Source organism: Enhydra lutris, unplaced genomic scaffold, assembly GCF_002288905.1.
Source record: "Enhydra lutris kenyoni isolate GAN:26980312 unplaced genomic scaffold, ASM228890v2 scaffoldscaffold42, whole genome shotgun sequence".
Taxonomy (NCBI): domain Eukaryota; kingdom Metazoa; phylum Chordata; class Mammalia; order Carnivora; family Mustelidae; genus Enhydra; species Enhydra lutris.
In genome coordinates this window covers 6993858-7015821 of record NW_019154126.1, presented here as the reverse complement: position 1 = coordinate 7015821, position 21964 = coordinate 6993858, and the positions used below count along the sequence as shown (strand labels likewise).

General features: G+C 37.1%; 1 protein-coding gene across 3 annotated transcripts in view; it reads left to right on the top strand.

Moving 5' to 3' along the window:
• LOC111155587 (solute carrier family 39 member 12) overlaps positions 1-21964 on the top strand; it is an 84529-nt gene that overhangs the window by 16515 nt on the left and 46050 nt on the right. For all 3 annotated transcript variants that reach the window (XM_022515838.1, XM_022515837.1, XM_022515836.1), the window contains 3 exons: positions 12898-13070; positions 17572-17743; positions 21736-21908. In XM_022515838.1, the coding sequence (XP_022371546.1) occupies positions 12898-13070; positions 17572-17743; positions 21736-21908 (518 nt within the window). The remainder of the gene's footprint in view (positions 1-12897; positions 13071-17571; positions 17744-21735; positions 21909-21964) is intronic.

Sequence of the window (21964 nt, the reverse complement as noted above, 5' to 3'; positions counted from 1 at the left end):
TTTTTTTTTTTTTTTTATCAGTCTGGCCACGGGTTTATCAATCTTATTAATTCTTTCAAAGAACCAGCTCTTAGTTTTATTGATTTGTTCTACTATTCTTTTGGTTTCTATTTCATTGATTTCTGCTCTGATCTTTATTATTTCTCTTCTCCTGCTGGGTTTAGGCTTCCTTTGCTGTTCTTTCTCCAGCTCCTTTAGGTGTAGGGTTAGGTTGTGTACTTGAGACCTTTCTTGTTTCTTGAGAAAGGCTTGTATCACTATATACTTTTCCTCTCATGACCACACTTGCTGTGTCCCAAAGATTTTGAACAATTGTGTATTCATTTTTATTTATTTCCGTGAATTTTTTAAAATTCTTCTTTAATTTCCTGGTTGAGCCATTCATTCTTTAGTAGGATGCTCTTTAGTTTCCATGTATTTGAGTTCTTTCCAACTTTCCTCTCGTGGTTGAGTTCTAGTTTCAGAGCATTGTGGTCTGAAAATATGCAAGGAATGATCCCAATATTTTGGTCCCAGTTGAGACCTGATTTGAGACCCAGGATGTGATCTATTCTGGAGAATGTTCCATGTGCACTAGAGAAGAATGTGTATTCTATTGCTTTGGGATGGAATGTTCTGAATATATCCATGATGTCCATCTGGTCCAGTGTGTCATTTAAGGCCTTTATTTCCTTGTTGATCTTTTGCTTGGATGATCTGTCCATTTCAGTGAGGGGAGTGTTAAAGTCCCATACTTTTATTGTGTTATGGTTGATGTGTTTCTTTGATCTTTTTATTAAGTGGTTTATATAGTTGGCTGCTCCCATGTTAGGAGCATAGATATTTAAAATTGTTAGATCTTCTTGTTGGACAGACACTTTGAGTATGATATAGCGTCCTTCCTCATCTCTTATTATAGTCTTTGGCTTAAAATCTAATTTATTAGATATAAGGATTGCCACCCCAGCTTTCTTTTGATGTCCATTAGCATGGTAAATTGCCTCGCTTTAAATCTGGAGGTGTCTTTGGGTCTAAAATGAGTTTCTTGCAGACAGCATATTGATGGGTCTTGTTTTTCTTTTTCTTTTTTTCCAATCCATTCTGATACCCTGTGTCTTTTGATTGGGGGCATTTAGCCCATTTGCATTCAGGGTAACTACTGAAAGATATGAATTTAGTGTCATTGTATTACCTGTAAGGTGACTGTTACTATATTTTGTCTCTGTTCCTTTCTGGTCTATTACTTTCAGGCTCTCTCTTTGCTTAGAGGTCCCCTTTCAATATTTCCTGTAGGGCTGGTTTGGTGTTTGCAAATTCTTTTAATTTTTATTTGTCCTGGAAGCTTTTTATCTCTCCTTCTATTTTCAGTGACAGCCTAGCTGGATATAGTATTCTTGGCTGCATATTTTTCTCATTTAATGTTCTGAATATATTATACCAGTCCTTTCTGGCCTGCCAGGTCTCTGTGGATAGATCTGTGGCCAATCTAATATTTCTATCATTTTATGCTACATTGTATGCTATCTTGTCCTGAGCTGCTTTCAGGATTTTCTCTTTGTCACTAAGACTTGTAAGTTTCCTTGTTAGATGACAGGGTTTGGACCTATTCTTATTGATTTTGAGGGGGGGGTTCTCTGTACCTCCTGGATTTTGATGCTTGTTTCCTTTGCCATATTAGGGAAGTTCTCTGCTATAATTTGCTCCAATATACCTTCTGCCCCTCTCTCTCTTTCTTCATCTGGGATCCCATTTATTCTAATACTGTTTTGTCTTATGGTATCACTTATCTCTCGAATTCTCCCCTCATGGTCCACTAGTTGTTTTTCTCTCTCTTTTGCTCAGCTTGTTTATTCTCTGTCATTTGGTCTTATATATTGCTAATACTCTGTTATGCCTCATTTATCCTACAGTAATAGCCTCCATTTTTTATTGCACCTGATTAATAGCTTTTTTAAAATTTCAACCTGGTTAGATTTTAGTTCTTTTATTTCTCCAGAAAGGGATTTTATTTCTCCAGAAAAGGATTCTCTAATATCTTACATGCCTTTTTGGATCCCTGCTAGTACCTTGATAATCATCATTCTGAACTCTAGTTCTGACATATTACCAATGTCCATATTGATCATGTCCCTAGCCATTGGTAGCCTCTTGTTCTTTTTTTGTGGTGAGTTTTTCTGCCTTGTATTTTATCCAGATAAGAATATATGAATGAGATAATAAAATGCTAAAAGGGTGACTAAGACCCCAGAAAAATATATGCTAACCAAATCAGAAGAAACCCAATACTGGGGGGAGAAGAAAGGGGGAAAAATTTAAAAAAAAAAAAAAAAATATATATATATATATATATATGAATGACTGGTGAGTAGAACAGAGCCACTCACTTGCTTTTGTCTGTATTCTGGTCTCAGAAGAAACTACCTCCCAGAATTTTAAAGAAAGAAAAACTTATACTAAAAAACTAAAAAAAAGAAAAAATAAGGGTAAACACACTAAAGGGATAGAATATGACTGTGAAGATGAAAATTAAAAGAGATTCTAAAAAAGGAATTGATAAGATAAGTTGGTTGGAAAAAGGAAGAAAAAAAAAGAGGAGAGAATGTGATCAGGCTGGAGACTAGAACAAAGCCATGCGCTATATATAGGTTATATTTCAATCTATTAGAAGAAATTGTATCTCAAAATTTCAAAGAAAAAACCCTATATGTATAAGAAAATAAGTTTAAATACAATGAAGGGATAAAATATGACTATAACAATGAAAATTTATGAAGAGTTTTTTTAAAAACATAACATAAAATAGTTTTAAAAAAGTTAAAAGAGGAAAGAGGAAAAGTTAAAAAAAAGAATAAGAAAAAATTAAATTAAAAAAATTAACTTTGCAAGACTAAGGGATCATGGGGAAAAAGCCATGAATTCTATGTGTTGTTTTTCCCTAGCTCTGGAGTTCCGTAGTTCTTGTTGGTTATTGAACTTTGTCTTCTGATCTTCTGTAGGAGGGGCCTATTGCAGTAATTCTCAAATGTCTTTCCAGAAGTGGAATTGCACTGCCTTGCCAGGGGACAGGCTAAGCAATCTGCTCGGGTTCACTCTTGGTAGCTTTTGTTCCCTGAATACTTTCCGTATAGCTGTGAAGGATGGGAATGAAGATGGCAGCCTCCCAATCTCTGGTCCTAGAGGAGCCAAGAGCTTGGGTCCCCACTCCTCAGTGCACCCTCACTAGTAAAGCAGTCAATTGAGTAAAGCAGTCAATCCCTCCCTTCTCCCTGGTCTCCAGCCACACTCCTTGCTCATTTGGCCTGTGACGGAGTGTTTCTATCTCTGGTGCATGGTCCCATTTGGAGTCTCCAAACCCAGCAGATTCCTGCAGTGTGTTCCTGCATCACTCCTCTGGAGGAGGAAGGAGAGGTTATCTCCGGATCTGCCACAGTAGGGTCCCTGCTTGAAGAACAGTGGCCCAACTGTGCCTCGGATCACAGTTGAAGGTGACTCCAAGCTGAGAGTCCCTCCTTGGCTCTGTCTCTGCCACCGGCTTTCCCGCTCTGATACCTGAGGGCTCTGCCACACTCAGGCACCCTTGGTCTTTCTGTGACCCTGCAGGTCCTGAGATTACACTGTCCCCAGGAGGATTCCTCCCCTCACTTAGCCTCTAGAGCAATGTATCTCAGTGGAGCAGACTTCTAAAAGTTATGATTTTGTGCTCCACTGCTCTCTCACTTGCCAGGAGCCACCCCTCCCCCTGCTGTCTGTCTTCCCGTATGTCGCCTCAGATTCACTTCTCCACATATCCTACCTTCCAGAAAGTGGTCGCTTTTCTTTTCCTAGAATTGCTGCTCTTCTCTTCTATCTCTTATTGAGTTTGTAGGGATTCAGAATGGTTTGATAACTATATAGGTGAACTCCTGGGCCTAATGATATTTCAGTCTCCTACTCCTCCACCATCTTGCTTCCTCTCTGAATTTTAATTTTTTTAAAGACGCATTTATTTAGCAAGTGAGGAAGAGAGAGTGAGTGGGGAGAGGGTCAGAGAGAGAATGTCAGTTATACTACCTGCTGAGCATGGAGTCTGACTTGGGACTTGATCCCACAACCCATGAGATCATGACCAACTGAACCATCCAGGTGCCCCAGAAATGACATTTTAAAAATCTGTATCAAATTTTTACACCAGGGGCATCTGGAATGTTGCAAAAGAGCTGGTGCTCCTCCCAATACACTTCCTCCTGGGAAGTCACAACATAAAGGGACATGTGAATTTACCAAGGGACCAACAACACCTGTGATCTGAGTAAGACTCCCAACTCTGAAAGGGCTCGAGAGCTGGAACCATACAGTTCAGTGTTGAACTTTTCCTGGACCTGTTTGCCCAGCAATTTGAGTAACATATGTGGTTTTCTACAGTTCACTTGCACTTTTTGTTAAAAGTCAAAATATAATTAAATCATGTTATCCAGTTTTCATGCATAGGAAATAAGCCAGAGAAAGGCATGTTAAGCAGAGAATCAGCTTGAGGTGGGAAGCAGGAGTTGGGAAATTTTAGCAGTGCAGTTCTTGTTGTAGCTGGAGGGGTGCAAATGATTCCATTTTTCAAATGATGTAAAAATGTACACCACTTGAAGTCTTGACCGCTTGTTGATTGTTTGTTTTGCTGTGTAGGAGCTTTTTATTTTGATGTAGTCCCAATAGTTCATTTTTGCTTTTCTTTCCCTTGCCTCAGGAGACATTTCTAGGAAAATGTTGCTATGACCAATGTCAGAGAAATTACTACCTGTGTGCTCTATTAGGATTTTTATGATTTTAGATCTCTTTAGGTCCTTAATCCATTTTGAGTTTATTTTTGTGCATGGTATAAGAAAGTGGTCCAGTTTCATTCTTTTGCATATAACTGGCCAGTTTTCTCAAGACCACTTGTTGAGGAAACTTTTTCCCATTGCATATTCATAGCTCCTTTGTTGAAGATTAGTTGACCATTACCATACTCTTTTGAATATTGCAGCTTTGTAAGTATAACTTGAAATATGGAAATGTGATGCCTCCAGTTCTTTTGTTCTTTTTCAAGATTGCTTTGGCTATCAGGGTGTTTGGTGGTTCCATACACATTTCAGGATTGCTTTTTCCAGTTCTGTGAAAAATGCTGTTGATATTTTGATAGGGATTGCATTAAATCTATAAATTGCTTTGGATAGTATAGACATTTTAACAATATTTAGTCTTTTAATCCATGGGCATGGAGTATCTTTCCATTTGTTTGTGTCATGTTCAATTTTTTTCACCAATATTTTATAGTTTTCAGAATATATGTCTTTTATTGGTTAAATTTATTCCTAGGTTATTTGGTTAAATTTATTCCTAGGTATTTTATTATTCTTGGTGTAATTGTAGATTATTATCTTAATTTCTCTTTCGGCTGTTTTATTATTAGTGTACAGAAATGCAACAGATTTCTGTATATTGATTTTATATCCTACAAACTTGCTGAATTCATATCAGTTCTAGTGGTTTTTTGGTGGAGTCTTTCGGGTTTCTATATATAGCATCATCTCATCTTCAAATAGTGAAAGTTTTATTTCTTCCTTACCAATTTAGATACCTTTTGTTCCTTTATCTTCTCTTACAGCTGTTGAATAAATGTTGAATAAAAGTGATGGGAGTGGACATCCTTATCTTGTTCTTGACCTGAGAGGAAAAGCTCTCAGTTTTTCCCCATTGAGGATGATGTTAGCTGTGGGTTTTTTATATATGGCCTTTATTATGTTGAGGTATGTTCCCTCTAAACCTACTTTGTTGATCGTTTTTATATGCGTGTGTGTTTTACTTTTTTTCAAATACTTTCTCTGCATCTCTTGGAAAGATCATATGGTTTTTATCCTCTTGTTGATGTGATATATCACATTTGAACCATCCAAGCATCCCATGCATCCCAGGAATCAATCCCACTTGATCATGGTAAATGATTTTTTTTTATGGTAAATGATTTTTTAAAGACTTCTTTATTTGAGAGAAAGAAAGAGAGTATGTGTGTGAGTGGGGGGAGGGACAGAGGAAGAGGGAGAGACTCTCAAGCAGACTCTCCACTGAGCATGGAGTCTGACACAGGAATCAGTCTCATGACCATGAGATCATCACCTGAGCCAAAACCAAGAGTCAGATGCTTAAACAACTGAGCCACCCAGACACCCCAGGAAATAATTTTTTAAATGTACCGTTGGAATCAGTGTGCTAATATTTTGTTGAGAATTTTTGCATCTATGTTCATCAGAGATATTGACCTATAGTTCTCTTTTTTTGTGGTATCTTTATTTGGCTTTATTATCAGGATAATGCTGGCCTCATAGAATGTATTTGGAAGCTTTTCTTTCTAGTTCTTTCTTTTCTAGTTTTTGGAATATTCTTTGAGAAGAACAGATATGAACTCATCTTTAAATGTTTGGTAGAATTCACCTATGAAACTGTCTGGTCCTAGACTTCCATTTGTTGGATGTTGTTTTATTTTGAGTGAGAGAGAGGTAGGGGCAGAGGGAAAGGAAGAGAGAGAATCTTAAGCAGGCCATGGAACCTGGTGCGGGGCTTGATCTCACAACCCTGAGATCATCACCTGAGCTGAAATAGAGTTGGACACTCAACGAACTGAGCCAACCAGTCCCTGGGAAGTTTTTTGATTATTGATTCAATTTCAGTGCTAGTAATCAATTTCAAATTTTCAATTTCTTCCTGATTCCATTTTGTTAGGCTATATGTTTCTAGGAATTTATCCATTTTTCTAGGTTATCCAATTTGTTGCTATATGATTTTTCATAATATTCTCTTATAATCTTTCATATGTCTGTGGTGTCAATTATTATTTCTATTCTTTCATTTCTGATTTTTTAAATTTAAGTCCTCTTTTCTTTTTTCAAGAGTCTCACAAAAGGTTTACCAGTTTTGTTGATATTTTCAAAGAACCAGCTTCTGGTTTCATTGATCTGTTCTGCTGGTTTTTTAATTTCTATTTTGCTTATTTCTGCCTTAAACTTTATTATTTCCTTCCTTCTCCTGGCTTTGGGTTTTGTTTATTTTTCTTTTTCTTGTGCCATTAAGTGTAAGGTTTAGCTATTTATATGAGATTTTTTCATGCTTCTTGAGGTAGGCCTATATTGTTATAAAATTCCCACTTAGAACATCTCAGAGATGTTTTGTTGCATCTCAGAGATTTTGTATCATTCTGTTTTCATTTTTAGTTGCTTCCATGTATTTTTTAAATTTCCGCTTTGATTTCTTGGTTGATCCATTCATTGTGTGGTAGTGTGTTATTTAATCTCCATGCATTTTTGCTTTTTCTAGATTTCTTCTTGTGATTGATTTCTATTTCATAGCATTGTGTTCAGAAAATATGCATGGTATGACTTCTCTCTTTTTTAATTTGCTGAGACTTCTTTAGTGATTATATGTAATCCACTCTACAGAATGTTCCATGTGCACTTGCAAGTACTATATATTCTGCTATTTTAGTATAGAATGTTCTGAATAGATGTTAGATCCTGCTGGTTCAGTATGTCAATCAAAGTCACTATTGTTGATTTTCTGTTTTAGACCATCTGTCCATTCAGGTAAGTAGGGTGTTACAGTCCCCCACTATTTTTGTATTACTATCAATTACTTCCTTTACATTTATTATTAATAATTTTATGTATTTGGGTGCTACGATGTTGGGTGGATAAATATTTACAACTCCTATATCATCTTGTTGGATTGCCCCTTAATGATTTTTCAGAGTCCTTCTTTGTCTTTTGTCACTGTCTCTGTTTTAAAGTCATTTTAGGACACCTCGGTGGCTCATTCAGTTAAACTTCTGCCTTCAGCTCAGGTCATGATCTCAGGGTCCCACATTGGGCTCCCTGCTCTGCAGGGAGTTTGTTTTATCCTCTGCCCTTCCTCCCACTCATTCTCTCTCTCTCTTAAATAAGTAAATAAAGCGGGGCACCTGGGTGGCTCAGTGGGTTAAATCCTCCGCCTTCAGCTCAGGTCATGATCCCAGGGTCCTGGGATCGAGCCCCACATCCGGCTCTCCGCTTGGTGGGGAGTCTGCTTCCCCCCCTCTCTCTCTGCCTGCCTCTCTGCCTACTTGTGATCTCTCTCTCTGTCAAATAATAAAATCTTTAAAAAAAAATAAGTAAATAAAATCTTTTAAAAAAATAAAGTAATTTTATCTGAAATAAGTATTACTCCCTAGACTTTTTTTTTCAAATCCATTCACATGATAAATGTTTCTTCATTCCTTCACTTTCAATCTGCTTGTGTTCTTTAGGTCTGAAATGACTCTCTCATAGGCAATGTATAGATGAGTTTTGCTTTTTCATTCATTCTGTCATCCTGTCTTTCAACTGCAGCATTTTGTCCATTTCCATTTTGTCCATTCAAAGTAATTATTGATATGTGTATTTATAGCCATTTTGTTACTCATTTTATGGTTGTTTTTGTAGTTCTTCTCTGTTCTTCTTTTCTCTTACTCTCTTCTCACATTTAGTTAGCTTTCTTTAGCAATAAGATTTCTTTCCCTTGGGGCGCCTGGGTGGCTCAGTGAGTTAAAGCCTCTGCCTTCAGCTCAGGTCATGATCCCAGGGTCCTGGGATCGAGCCCCACATCGGGCTCTCTGCTCAGCAGGGAATCTGCTTCCTCCTCTCTCTCCCTGCCTGCCTCTAACTACTTGTGATCTTTGTAAAAAAGAAAAAAAAAGGATTTCTTTCCCTTCATTCTTTGCATATCTATTACTGATTTTTTATTTGTGGTTACCATTCATTTTGTATATAACGTGTTCTATATATAACAGTCTATATTAGGTTGATGGTTGCTCAAGTTTGAGCCCTTTCTTTACTCTTCTCCCTGCCCTCACATATTAGGTATATGGTGTCTTACTTTATATCCTTTTATTTTGTGAGTCCTTTGAATGATTTTTATAGATATACTTATTTTTATTGCTTTTGTGCTTCCTAGTTTTCTTACTATTACTTATGGTTTTTCCTTAACAAGCAGAGAGTCCCCTTTAACATTTCTGGTAAGACTGGTTTAGTGATCATGGGTTCCTTTAATTTTTGTATGTTGGGGAAACTTTATCTCTCTTTCTATTCTGAATGATAACCTTGCTGGATAGAGTATTTTTGGTTGCAGTTTTTTTTTCTTTCAGCACTTTGAATATGTACTGTCACTTTCTTCTGGCCTACAAAGTTTCTGCTGAAAAGTTAACTAATAGCCTTTTTGGTTTCCTTTGTATGTAACTGTTTTCTTATTTCTTGTTGGTCTTAGAATTCTCTCTTTACCACTACTTTTTGCCATTTTAGTTACTATGTGTCTTGGTGTGGACCTCCCTGAGTTGATTTTGTTGGGGGGTCCTTGTGCCTTCTGGGTTTAGATTTCTTTTTCCTTCCCCAGATTTGAGAATTTTTCAGTAATTATTTCTCCAAATAAGTTTTCTACCCCCCTTTCTTTCTCTTCTCCTTTTGAAAGCCGTATGTTGCAAATGTTATTACCTTGGATGATGTTGCTGAATTCCCTAAGTATGTTTTCATCTTGAAAAAAAATTTTTTTCCTCTCAGCTATTGAACTTGATTGCATTACTCTGTCTTCCAGGTCAATGATCCATTCTCTCTTTTCTCTAGTCTACTATTAACTCCATCTGGTGTGGTTTTAATTTCATTTATTGATTTCTTCATCTATTTTCTTTCCTCTTTTGAGAGGGAGAGAGAAGGAGGGGAGGGGCAGAGGGGAATGGAGAGAGAGAATCTAAAGCAAGCTCCACACCTAACTCAGAGACTGACACTAGCCTTGATCTGACAACCCTCAGATCATGACCTGACCTGAAATCAAGAGTCAGACCCTTAACCAACTGAGCCACACAGGTGCCCCTCTGATGGGTTCTTTTATGTTTTCTATCTCTTTCTTAAGGGTCACACTGATGTCCTTCACTCTTTTCTCAAGTCCTTTGAGTGTCTTTATGACTATTACTTTAAATTCTCTATCAGGCATATTACTTATCTCCATTTTGCTTAGGTCTCTTGTGATTTTGTCCTCTAGGTTATAGAGGTAGTCATCCATATTTTCTTCCAATATTTGTATGTTATCATTTCTGATTCATTTTGGATTAATTATGGTATATTCTGTGAGGAATAAATCTCCTTTTTCTATATGGCCACCCATTTTTTTAAAATACTTCTTATTTTAAATGCAGTGGAAATTATTTCCTCCACTGATTTGAGATTCCTCTTCTATATAATACATTGACAAATGTAATCAAATATATTTTTATTTCCTATTCTGTTGGTTAACTTATCTATTTATGTGCAAGTATCATACTCTTCTACTTACAGTTTTACTTATAATTAGTATATTAGTATATAATATTTAAAATATTAGTATATTTTAATGTCTGGTAGAGCTAGCCTTCTTCATTGCTCTTCTTTTCAGCATTTTCCTGGCTTGTTTTTCCTTCCTAACGGACATCACCAAAATGTCAAGCTGGAAAGAAAAACATTGTGATAATTTATTGTGATGTGTATACACACACATATTAAATAACTTAGGGAGAAAATGACACTTATAAGATATTACATCTTTATATCTATGAATATATGTCTCCATTGCTCATGTCTACAGGTGTGTTTTTTTGGAGTTCTTTATTATTTTACTCATAGGTTTTAGACATTTTCTGTTATATTTGTATTTAGGCTTTTAGCTTTCTTTTGGCTGTCTTAAATGGGGTCTTTTCTTAAATTATATTTTCTAACTTGTCTTTGTATATACAAAGGGTTTTATTTCTATGGACTAATTTTATAACCTGTTTGATCATTAAATCTTTTATTTTATTTTTGCATTTTTTAGAGTTTTCAGGTATATATAACCATACCATCTTTAAATAGATGTAGTTTTTTTTGCCTCTTGCTTTCCAATTCTTGTGTCTACTGTCTTATCTAATTACATTGGTTGTTAATAACCCCAATATAATGGTAAATAGTACTGAGGACAGTCTGCATCCTTATCATGTTTCTTCCTTTGAAAGAAAAGCCTGTATTGTTTCCCCCATTGAGTTTAGAGAATAAATGAGAAAAATATAAATTGGCCTTTTATATTAGCCCACATACTTATATTTCTGGTGCTCTTCATTTCTTCCTATATAGATTCAACTTACTGTTTAAATCATTTCTTTTCAGCCTGAAGAACTTCACTTAATATTTCTTATAAGGCAAGTCTTCTCTCAATGAATTCTCTCATTTATTGTTTATCTGGGAATTATTTTATTTCACCATCATGTCTGAAGAGTTGTTTTATTGGATATAGAATTCTTGGTTGACAGTTTTTTCTTTTAGCACTTTGAGTATAACATTTCATTACTTTCTGGCCTCTGTTGTTCAGATGGGAAGTCGTGTACTGTACTGATGGTTCCTTGTATATGATAAGTCATTTTTCTGTTGCTGCTTTCAAGATTTATCTTTTTCTTTGACTTTCATCAATTTTGCCTCAATGTGTCTGGGTATGGATCTTTTTATATTTATCCTACTTGATGTCTGCTAAACTTCTTGAACATGTAGATTAAGGTTTTATGTCAAATTTGAATAATTTTGATGTTTTTTCCCCCAATATTCTTTCTACAACTTTCTCTTCTGTGTTTGTCATTACATATAAGTTGGTATGCTTGCTCTTTTCCCATGGGTCTCTGAATTTATTCTTTTTTAAAATCTTTTCTCCCCTCATTCTTCAGTCTGTGTCTATTAATCTATCTCCACTTTCAGTAATTCTTCCTTTTATCATTTCAAATATCATCCAAATTGAGCTCCATTAGTGATTTTTTCATTTCACTTATTGTATTTAACACCAGAATTTCCATCTGGACTTTTATATAATTTTGAATTTCTTATTTCTTCTATTCGTTGACTTATTATTGTCATACTAATTCTTTAAATATGAGTTCCTTTAGTTCTTTAAGCCCACTTATAATACCTGCTTTAAAGTCTTTTTCTGTTAAATCCAACATCTGGGAATACTCAGACACCTGTTTATTGACTGCTTTCCTCCCTGATTCTGAATCACACTTTCCCATATTTTTGCAAGTCTGCTATTTTTTTTTTCACCAAGAGTCAGTCATGTAAAATGAAATATTATAGTAACTCAAGTTTATAATTTCTCCTATCATTGATGATAACATTCAGGAAAATACCAGGGACATTATTTTCACAAGCAAGAAGATGGATAAATAAAAAAAAAAATTCACCATTATATTTAATTATTCTCTGTATCAATCAATTTTTTAAAAGTCTAGAGTTCTACTAAGGGAAACTAAACTGTAATCTATAAACTGGCAACCATACCACAATAGCATTAGAAAACAAAGTCAGCTTGTCTCTACAATCTTAGACCCCTTTTATTTCCTTTATTATTTCTGCATGAACAAACCCTTAAAAAGAAAATAATTTTATTGACTTAATCAAAGGAAATAGTTATGTATAGTTATAGTTAATCTACTAAGGATGTCTATAGTCCCTCAAAAAATAAATTTCCTAAGCATTAGGCCAATTCTATCTTTTGTTTGCATTTTTATAGAGGCCATCTAGAAAAAGAAATCGTTAGCTCAAGAGAAGGTAGCCCTTTGGAAGAATTGCCCTTTGTATCATCCCTAGGAGATAAAAATGGTGGGAACTTCTTTGTAAGGCTGATTTAGCTCCAAAGCTTAGTGTAAATCTTGTGAGGCAATCAATACTCACATGAAGTATAAATGTTCTTTTATTATTGTCCAGAGTAACATCTTGGCTTTTCATTGGAACCAAATTTATTTAGCAGGATATCTATACTGTGACCGTAAGAAATTGTGATGATCCTGAGATTGATTTTTCAGGGGACTGAAAAACATAGACTTTATTCTATGTGACACCAGATTTTGTGTGAAATTTCTAGAACTAGACCAGCTCCTCAACATTCTCTGGACCAAAAGTACCTGTATCAGAAAAGGTAAAATCCATCAACTTCAAAGGACACAAACCAACCTAACAATCTATGATTGGGGTCACCCTAATCTATCTGTATCCATGGGCCAAGAGTCAAATGATGGTTCAGCTTCCTGGGATGAGGTATGGTCATTATTCTTTTTTTTTTTTTTTTTTAAGATTTTATTGTTTATTTATTTGACAGACAGAGATCACAAGTAGGCAGAGAGGCAGACAGAGAGAGAGAGGAGGAAGCAGGCTCCCTGTGGGGCAAAGAGCCCGATGTGGGGCTCGATCCCAGGACCCTGGGATCGTGACCTGAGCCGAAGGCAGAGGCTTTAACCCGCTGAGCCACCCAGGCACCCCTGGTCATTATTCTTATACCATCCGATGTTACTGTCAAAGTTGTGAAAGTTCTGTAAGAGTTGTGGAAAATTTAAAGGATAATGTATATTTCCTTAAATGCAAAAATATTCTATTTCTACAGAGTGGCCATGGGTTTTTTCTTCTATAAATAGATCTCTATGGACATAAACATGAGGCCAAGATAGGCAAGAAAAACATATATAGTGTATGTGTGTGTATATCTGCATTGTCTCATATATATGTGTGTGTGTGTGTGTGTATATATATATATATATATATATATATATATATATATATATAATCTTTTCCCATTTGCATCTGTATTAAATGAGTGAGTAATTAATTCGGCAAACATACTGAGCATTTACTACCTGCCAGTCAGCATCACAGGCATTAGGGATACAAGGCTGAACAAAAATAGGCACGATTCCTTTGTCACTTATGGGATAGTAGGAGGATACAGACATTACATATATACTTACAATGATGAATGAATGCTTTAAACGTAGTTTAGGTTATGAAGAGATTACTTTGAGCCATGACTAACAGAAATATTTGTACAGTAAGTTGTGAGATATATATTTCTCTTTTTGAGAAAAAGTGATAAATATGTTTATAAACATATCTGTTATTTCTTTAAGTCATGCTCTAAAGAACATTCGCTAGCCTATCTTAATGTTTCTTGAAAAGGGGTGCTATGGTCCAATCGGTTTGGGAAATACTAGATATACATATTGCCTTGTAGCATATTAAGTTATCTGGGGAAGTCCTTTAGCAAATAAACTTCTTTTATCTAATTGAATCCAACATTTCTCAAACTTTGACTACGGCATTCTTCACCCTAACCATTTAAAATCCTAATAAATTGATGTTCCACAAACATGATTTATGTTTATTGAGTATGTACTTTGTATTAGATGTGGCACTATTTCACCTGCATTGCCTCATTTAATTATTATCACAACTATATGAGGTTAGGTGTATTATTCCATACTACAGATGAAAAAGTTGAGACATGGAACTAACAAATGATTGCTTCAGTTCACAGAAACTAGGATATGCACATAGGTTGTCTAATAACATATTCTGTGCTCTTAGCAGCTGTGCTATTGTTTGGGAAATGTTGATTTAAATAAAACTATTTTTGTTATTTGTATATTAGGTGAGCAAGGTACCGTCTGTACCTTAAAAGGGCAAGATCCCTTACAGATTCTTAACAATGCAGAATGTTGTTCCTGTGAGTTATAGATACATGATTGGGCGGTATCATATATTCCCTCCCCACCCCCCACCCCCCAGGAGTTTGTATCTCTTAATCCCCGTCATCTATTTGCCCACTCCCCCAACCCTCCCTTCTAGCAGCCACTGGTTGGTTCTCCATGTTTATAAGTCTGTTTCCCTTTCTTGTTGTTGTTTGCTTATTTTGTTTTTTAGACAAAAACAGATTATTAATTAGAATATTAGATATTTTTAAAAGTAGATTTGTTACTTCTGTATATATGTATATCATAGGATATGTATATATAAGATATAAAGACCTGTATTAAATTCAATTCTTTCAAACTCATGGTAATCGTATTCAACTCATAGTGAAGAGAGGTGATGCTTATGTTAATCTTTGCTAAGTAGATTTCTTCAAGGCTGGCTTTTAGGAAGGGAGCAAATTTGCCTAATGAGACCTTATCTTTATAAAAAATGAAAATTGTTTCTTAAAATTTAGGAACTACCTACTTAAGGCATGTGACCTCTAAAATCAGTAATAGTCATTTCCTATGCTAACAATGCAAATGGTTCTTCTCGGTCCCAACCTGTCACTTTCCTCGTGACTCTTGATAGGACCCTATGACAGAGCAGATCTGAAGATCCTGCCTACGTTATTTAGACCAGTGATCCTCAAAGTGTTATACCCAGGAACTTCTTAGAAATGCAAATTCTCGGGTCCCACCCCAGCATCTGCTGAATCATAAACTCTGAGAGTAGGTCCCAGCAGTCTGTCTTATAACAAGCCCTCCAAGTGATTCTCAAAACTAAAGATCGTGAGCCACTGCTTTAGAATGTTGGTCAAGTTCTCATAGAAGTCTGATGATAGCAAAGCAAGGATACCCATATATTGAAGTTTTATGCAAAGGAATAAAGATATTTTAAAGGTTATTGGCTGGATAATCTAAATTTTCATTTGATTTTGTTCTTTAATAAAAATATTTGGGGTTTCAGATTTATAGAATATAATGAATCACCACTAAGGACATTTGTGTTAGTGATTTCAGAAGAAATGTAAAACAAACAAACGACCTAAATAGCACAGGAACGGCACGTAAAGATCAAGGGCACAGAAGCTTATAATAGAATATCCTTACTCTAGGAGAAGGCAGTCTAAGACCAGAACGATTCAATTTCTTGGCAGTGAACTGGTGAAAGATGCGTGTCGTTTTGTTCATGTTTGTCTCCGCACTGCTTTACTTACCAATCCAGCCCTCTTCAATGAGAATGCTCGTTCCAAAGGATTCATCATCGAAAGTCTGTGGCCAGTTTCCCTTTGTTGTCGTCAGTACATCTAATGGTGAAGCAACTATATTCTCTTAGTAACACGGTGCAAAAGAGAAGTTGTCTTTGGCACAAATTACTTGGACAAAGGGAAAAAGAAAAACCCAAGTTTAGCTTTCTGTTGTTGCTTTCCCTAGTAGAAACCTTTTGGAGTCTGGCCCCGTCCTTTTCTGAGAAATGCCTTCCTCACCCACAGGCGTGAGGCTGGCAGCCATGTCTGGACAGTCTGATCCCACCTCCTATCTCGTGGGCAAAACTGATTGAACCAGAGGGATGCCTGAGCCCAGAAATACGTCTGTGGCTTTGCTGAAGCATCAGATCTCTGTCAGGACTTGCAGACGCAACTCAGTCTTGGGTTTGTGGGCTGAGAGGTCACTTCAGAGTTGGGGTTTATATGGTCATGTGTTTACTAAAGGAGAGAACACTGGACCGCGAAAGGAAATAGATACATGCAGCGGGAAACAGAAAGGAGAAAACACTTGGCCCCAATGAGACAGAAACAGAAACATCTTTGGTTCTCATCTTCTAGCTTCAAGTTGAGTTCTGCCTGAGTTCTACCTTTTCAATCTCTGAGATCCTTAGTGTCCTGCCAATACAACCTCCCCTTGGTTCTCACTGATTTGAGTGCGTTCTCTTCCCTGCAACCACACATTTCCTGATCAAGATAAAACATTTTTTATTCATGGACTCATCCCCCCAAAAATGTATGTGGGGAAAACTCAGCAACTATGTCATCATTTTCTGATCAGCAGTCTGTCTTTGTTAAAAACCCTTACATTCTCCAGCAGGGCAAATCCCACAAGCTTCGTAAAGCTCTGGTTTTCTTCAGAGACCTTACTGATTGTGACTAAAGCTCACGAAGTCATTGCACTAGGGTCTGATTTCACCGGCTGTGCTGGTGGAACTATATACACATTAAAATTTTAAATGCAATTTTTGATACACAAAATCAGCCCTGAACACTCCTGAAATGCACAAATGCCCTCTGGCAGTTTTGAGAGACCTGTTGGATTGGTTGTTTACCTATAATCCTTATCTGTCAATGAATATGTCTACATTTGCTGTAGAACAACAGCAAAGATAGAGATAAGCAGTAGCGCAGGGAATCGTAGTGATTTCAATTGTTTTTGTGGGGAAGGGAGGTCAGTTCCAAAGGTATCCATATTATTTAGTGTTTACACTCCCGCTGGTTGACACAGCATTCACCTTTTAAAATATTTACTTTTATTACTTTTGAAAATACATGTTGGCTACACAGGCTTTTTCAATCAGAGAATATGAAAGACAATGATCTCCTTCCCTCAGAGCTCCTGTTTATCATACGAAATCTTGACTCTGTTGAGACAAAGCCACCATCAGCACTGAGAAGCAAAAAAAAAAAAAAAAAAAAAGCATCAAGGTTTTTAAACTGCTGGTTAGAAAACCATTTGACACATTATAAAATCCAGTGCACGTTTTCAGGAAAGGAAAAAAAGGGTGCAAAACTCATACTACATCGTACTCAAAACGAAAGTGAGATACAGCTGACTTTGATCAGAGGTTGAAAATAATCCTTGCAATTGGTCAGAGGTTGAAAATAATCCTTGCAAATTATGTACACACAAAAAGACTGCAGGGGGGAACATGCAGTCATGGCTCCTTGTGTCCTTTTTACCCATTCCGTTGAGCTCTGACTTCTCAGGAATGACAACTGATGGGAAATTTGTCGAGATTACTAACAATGTTCTCTCCGTAGTTTTGCTTCTCTGCAGGGCAGCTGGCAGAGATATTTGTACAGAGCAGCCTTTCACCCATTTCCAAGGAAGTCTTCCAACGAATGAGTCCGGGAATCATCCAGCAGTTACTCAGCTGCTCTTGCCAGCTGCCTGAGGACCAAGCAGCAAAGTTGCCACCGACCACTCTGGAGAGTAAGTTGTGGCTCGTCCCTGAGAAAGTTAGTGTACGTAAGGTAGTGCACGTAATGGGGTGACCGTAGGATACATACTACATACCAGGCGCTGCTCTCAGCATTTTACCTTTCTCAGCTCACTCGATCCTCATAACACTATGAGCTAGATACTGTTATTATCCCCATTTTACAGATAAAGAAACAGGCACCTAGAAGTGAAGTGACTTGATCAAGGACACACTGGGTAAGTGATGGAGTTGGATGTAAACCGGAGCAAGCTGGTCCCAGCACCCTTGTCAGCCACTGTGCCAGATTACCTTTCATTGAATAGTTTCTATTTTGTATGTAAGTTACAGAGATTGATTTATTCTCTCTATATGACTCAGGCACGACCAACTTCAAAGTTCCTAGTTGAGAAGTGGCTTGGTATAAGAGAAAGAACATGAGTGATGGGATCAGAGCTGCAAAGTTAAATCCTACCTTCTAGCCCCAGCCAGCTCCATGATCTTAAGCCCTCTCTTTATTTCCCTGAGCCTTTTTCCACCTCTTGCACAGTGGGAAAGCAGTGATATCACACAGCTTACCATCCTTTCACACATCATAACACACATAAAAAACAAAGGCACGCTGGGGTAAACCAAGGAGCTCCTCTGGAGTAGAAGTGACCTTGGAGAGAGTCGCCAGCCTCCGGATCAGGCTGGCATCCCCAGGAAGTAAAGGCTAGACATTTCACTCACCTGTATCCCACTGGATCACCACAGTAAGTGAGCTCCATGATAAGGCTTCCTAGGGTAGCTCTAAGTTTCAAATGGGGCAATGTGTACAAAAATGTGTTCTGCACCCGAAGTCACTGTATATGTAAAAGAAAAAGAAATTATGGCCAAAAACATCCATGATGGGTAGCAAAAATGTGACCGTTAACATATGCATGCTTTAAATATTACCAGTGATCAGAGGGCCTTATGTAGACTTTTCTAGAGCGTTTTCTTTCTCTTTGAGATAGTCTTGCAACGCCCATCAGGGGTGAACTATCCAGCTACACACTTCTAACACAGTGTGAATTTTGCACCTTCAAGTGGCTCTTTTGAAGATTTTATGTGAACAAAAACCTGCCAGACCTAAATATCGAAGACTCCACATTCACTGAAAGGAAAAAAAGCGAATTAAACCTGAACAACGAAATAATTCAGCACCTGCTGGTCAGCGTTGGCTCAGAAATGGAGAAGGGGGACAGACCATGGAGACCTAGGAGCCTCCATGAGCGTATTTACATGCCCATCCCCGGTCACCTTATCTGCTACATGGGGCAACTGTGAAATAGCTTTGTGAGCTGAGAATCTGTGAGAAATATTTCTTTCTAAGGAACACCTAGACCCTTCTGCGGTATGGTCCTCCTGAGATCAATTCAGAGAAATCATACTAACTATAGAACCCAGAAAAGCATTACTGTGTTCAACTTGAAATGTTGCATTATGTAACTTAAAGGAAAGGCATAAATAACAGAAAATGTGGGCTGAGGACAGAGGCGGGGGCAGAGTGATTTTAGGAAGAACAGGGTTTGTTGTGCTGGAATCTGACCCCTAAGCACCACCTGCATGTGGAGTTCCAGGAAAGTTTGTTACAGCCCCCCATATATCGGGTTTCAGACCCATTCAAGGATGCTGCTCTAGAATGGCTAGAAATTTAATGATTAGGTCAAGTTCTATTGTAATGATGGGAAACATTTCTATAGAACCTGTCTGCAGGCTGCCTGACTCCAGTCAAGATGCCATGACATCTCTGTGAGGACCTGGGGTGTTTAGCAGAGTCCCATGGCCACAAATGACAGATTTTAAGGTTTTTCAGGCTGTCTTTGCCTCATGAGAGCAGATTAAATCTGATTCACAGAAGACCGAAACAGATTTCTAAGCTCTCAAGTTAGAAAGGGTCCTTTCTCCTCCCAGACCTTGTAGTTGCCCGCAGGACAAAGGGGAGAGGAATAGAAGAATCAAAGGACTGGGAACTTTGCCCTTTACCTGGGAAATGCCACATCCTAATTTATCCTTGTGAATTCTCAACATTTGCTGATCTTTTGTAGGCATCATAAAAATGTGGCAACTTTTAACTTTATTAGATATCCTTTGAATGTCTTTAATTATGTATTCAACGGGAAGAATGACATTCCCACATAAGGTCTATTTGTGGAAGAGTGAGATATGAATCTTGGTTATGTATCTCCAGGGATGTTTTTATAACATAGGTATTTTTGTTAAGTCAGAACAAAATAAAACCTCTGAGTGTATGACTGATCCAAATCATTTTCATCATTTAAAAAAATTTTTAATTGTGGTAAAAAACTGAAATTTGAGATGAAATTTAACCTTTCTTAAATGTACAGCTCAGCAGTATTTTCACATTATTGTGCAATAAATTTCTAGAACTTTCTCATCTTGCAAAACTATAACTCTGTATCCATTGAACAACAACTGTCTTATAGAGGGTCCCTAGAAGTGAAGGGGTGGTGGTAAGAGTGGGAAAATTAAAATTTGAAAGTTTTTTGCTTCTTTTGAGTACACCGATAACACTATTTTAACATTAGACTCCTGTATGATTTAGAACTTATAATTCAATAAAAGTCCTCTTAAAAACAAAGACTATTATCATGTTACCAGCTTGTACAAGAATGACAAGTACAGAAAAGTAGAAGACCAGAATATTTTCTATCTTAACAAATCTTAAGATGGCAGTTTCTTAAAATCTACAATGGGTTTTAATTAATATGATAACTGAATTATTTCACTTCTTACCTGTAGTCACTAAAGGAAATGATGGTTTAATTTTATAATTACCTTCCTTCATTGTTTACAATTTGCCGTGGCTTATTAGTAATTTCTAAATAAGTAGAAGACAGAGTATTTGCTCTGAATATTTGCCACCAAGGAAAATGGTGGCCTGGAAAACTCTTTATCCCCCAAATCATTTATACAGTTGACCCTTGAACAACACAGGTTTAAATGGCACAAATCCACTTATATGCAGATTTTTAAAAACATATACAGTACTGTACTGTAAATGTATTTTCTCTTATGATTTTATTTTCCTTTCTGTTTTTAATTTTTAAGTAGTCTCCACGCCCAGCATGGGGCTTGAACTCATGACCCTGGAATCAAGAGTCGTTCAACCAACCGAGCCAGCCAGGCGCCCCTCCTATGATTTTCTTAATGACATTTTCTTTTTTCTAACTTGACATTGTTCAAGGGTCAACTGTGCTTGATACTGAAAGCCATTTTTTCCCTCTCTTTTCATCTTTTTTTCTTTCCTTCTTTGCTTCTTTTCCCCTCATGCATATTTCCTTCTATTTGAATAATCTTAAAAATTGCACTTCCTGAATATTTTTTGAAAATTTAGAAACCTATTTTTTGATAAATTTAGAGGTTATAAAAAATGATTGCAGTAATTTAAAATGTAGGCTGTCCAAATTTATTTATCCTCCCAACCATTACACATTCATTGATCAGTTCTTACTAATGCAAGCACTCATTTTAGGCCCTGAGAATAATAAACACTTTGGACGTTATGAATAATTTTGAGAACTTTGGGAAGAAAATATTCACCTTGTACAGAAACCTAGGTCTTCAATGGCCCCAAACTGTGTGCTCCCTCTATAACTCTGCTTCCTTGACTTCAGAAGGTTTAAATGGGATTGGAAGGAAATCATGACCAGTGGATGGCAGCCGATGTTGTGGTTTAAAGTGAGAGAAGTTCATTTCTTTGGTGGGGGGACGTAAGCTAGGTCCTGTAGTGATTTTAGTAAGGGGTAGTTGGGGTCATTTCAAAGCAACAAGGTTAATGGTGAAAGTCTTTTCATCCTTTTCCTTAAAGATGAAGACCTTTTACACACTAGAACGCTCATATAACAATTCCATATCTCTACCTGCTGTATTGTAAGATGGGTTTTTCTCGAATTTTGTGGGCTGGGGCATCACTATGGGTGATGAACACTGACCCCTTTGCACTCTCCGTTTGGCTTAGAATATGGCTACAGCACAGCGGCCGTGGCCTTGCTCACGCTGGGTTCCATGCTCGGGACGACGCTGATTCTGTTCCACAGCTGTGAGGAGAACTACAGGCTGATTTTACAGCTGTTTGTGGGTCTGGCTGTCGGGACACTTTCTGGGGATGCTCTGCTCCATCTTATCCCTCAGGTAACTCTTTTCCATTTTTCATGGAGCGTTGCTAATTGCCATTTCCATTGAGTCAC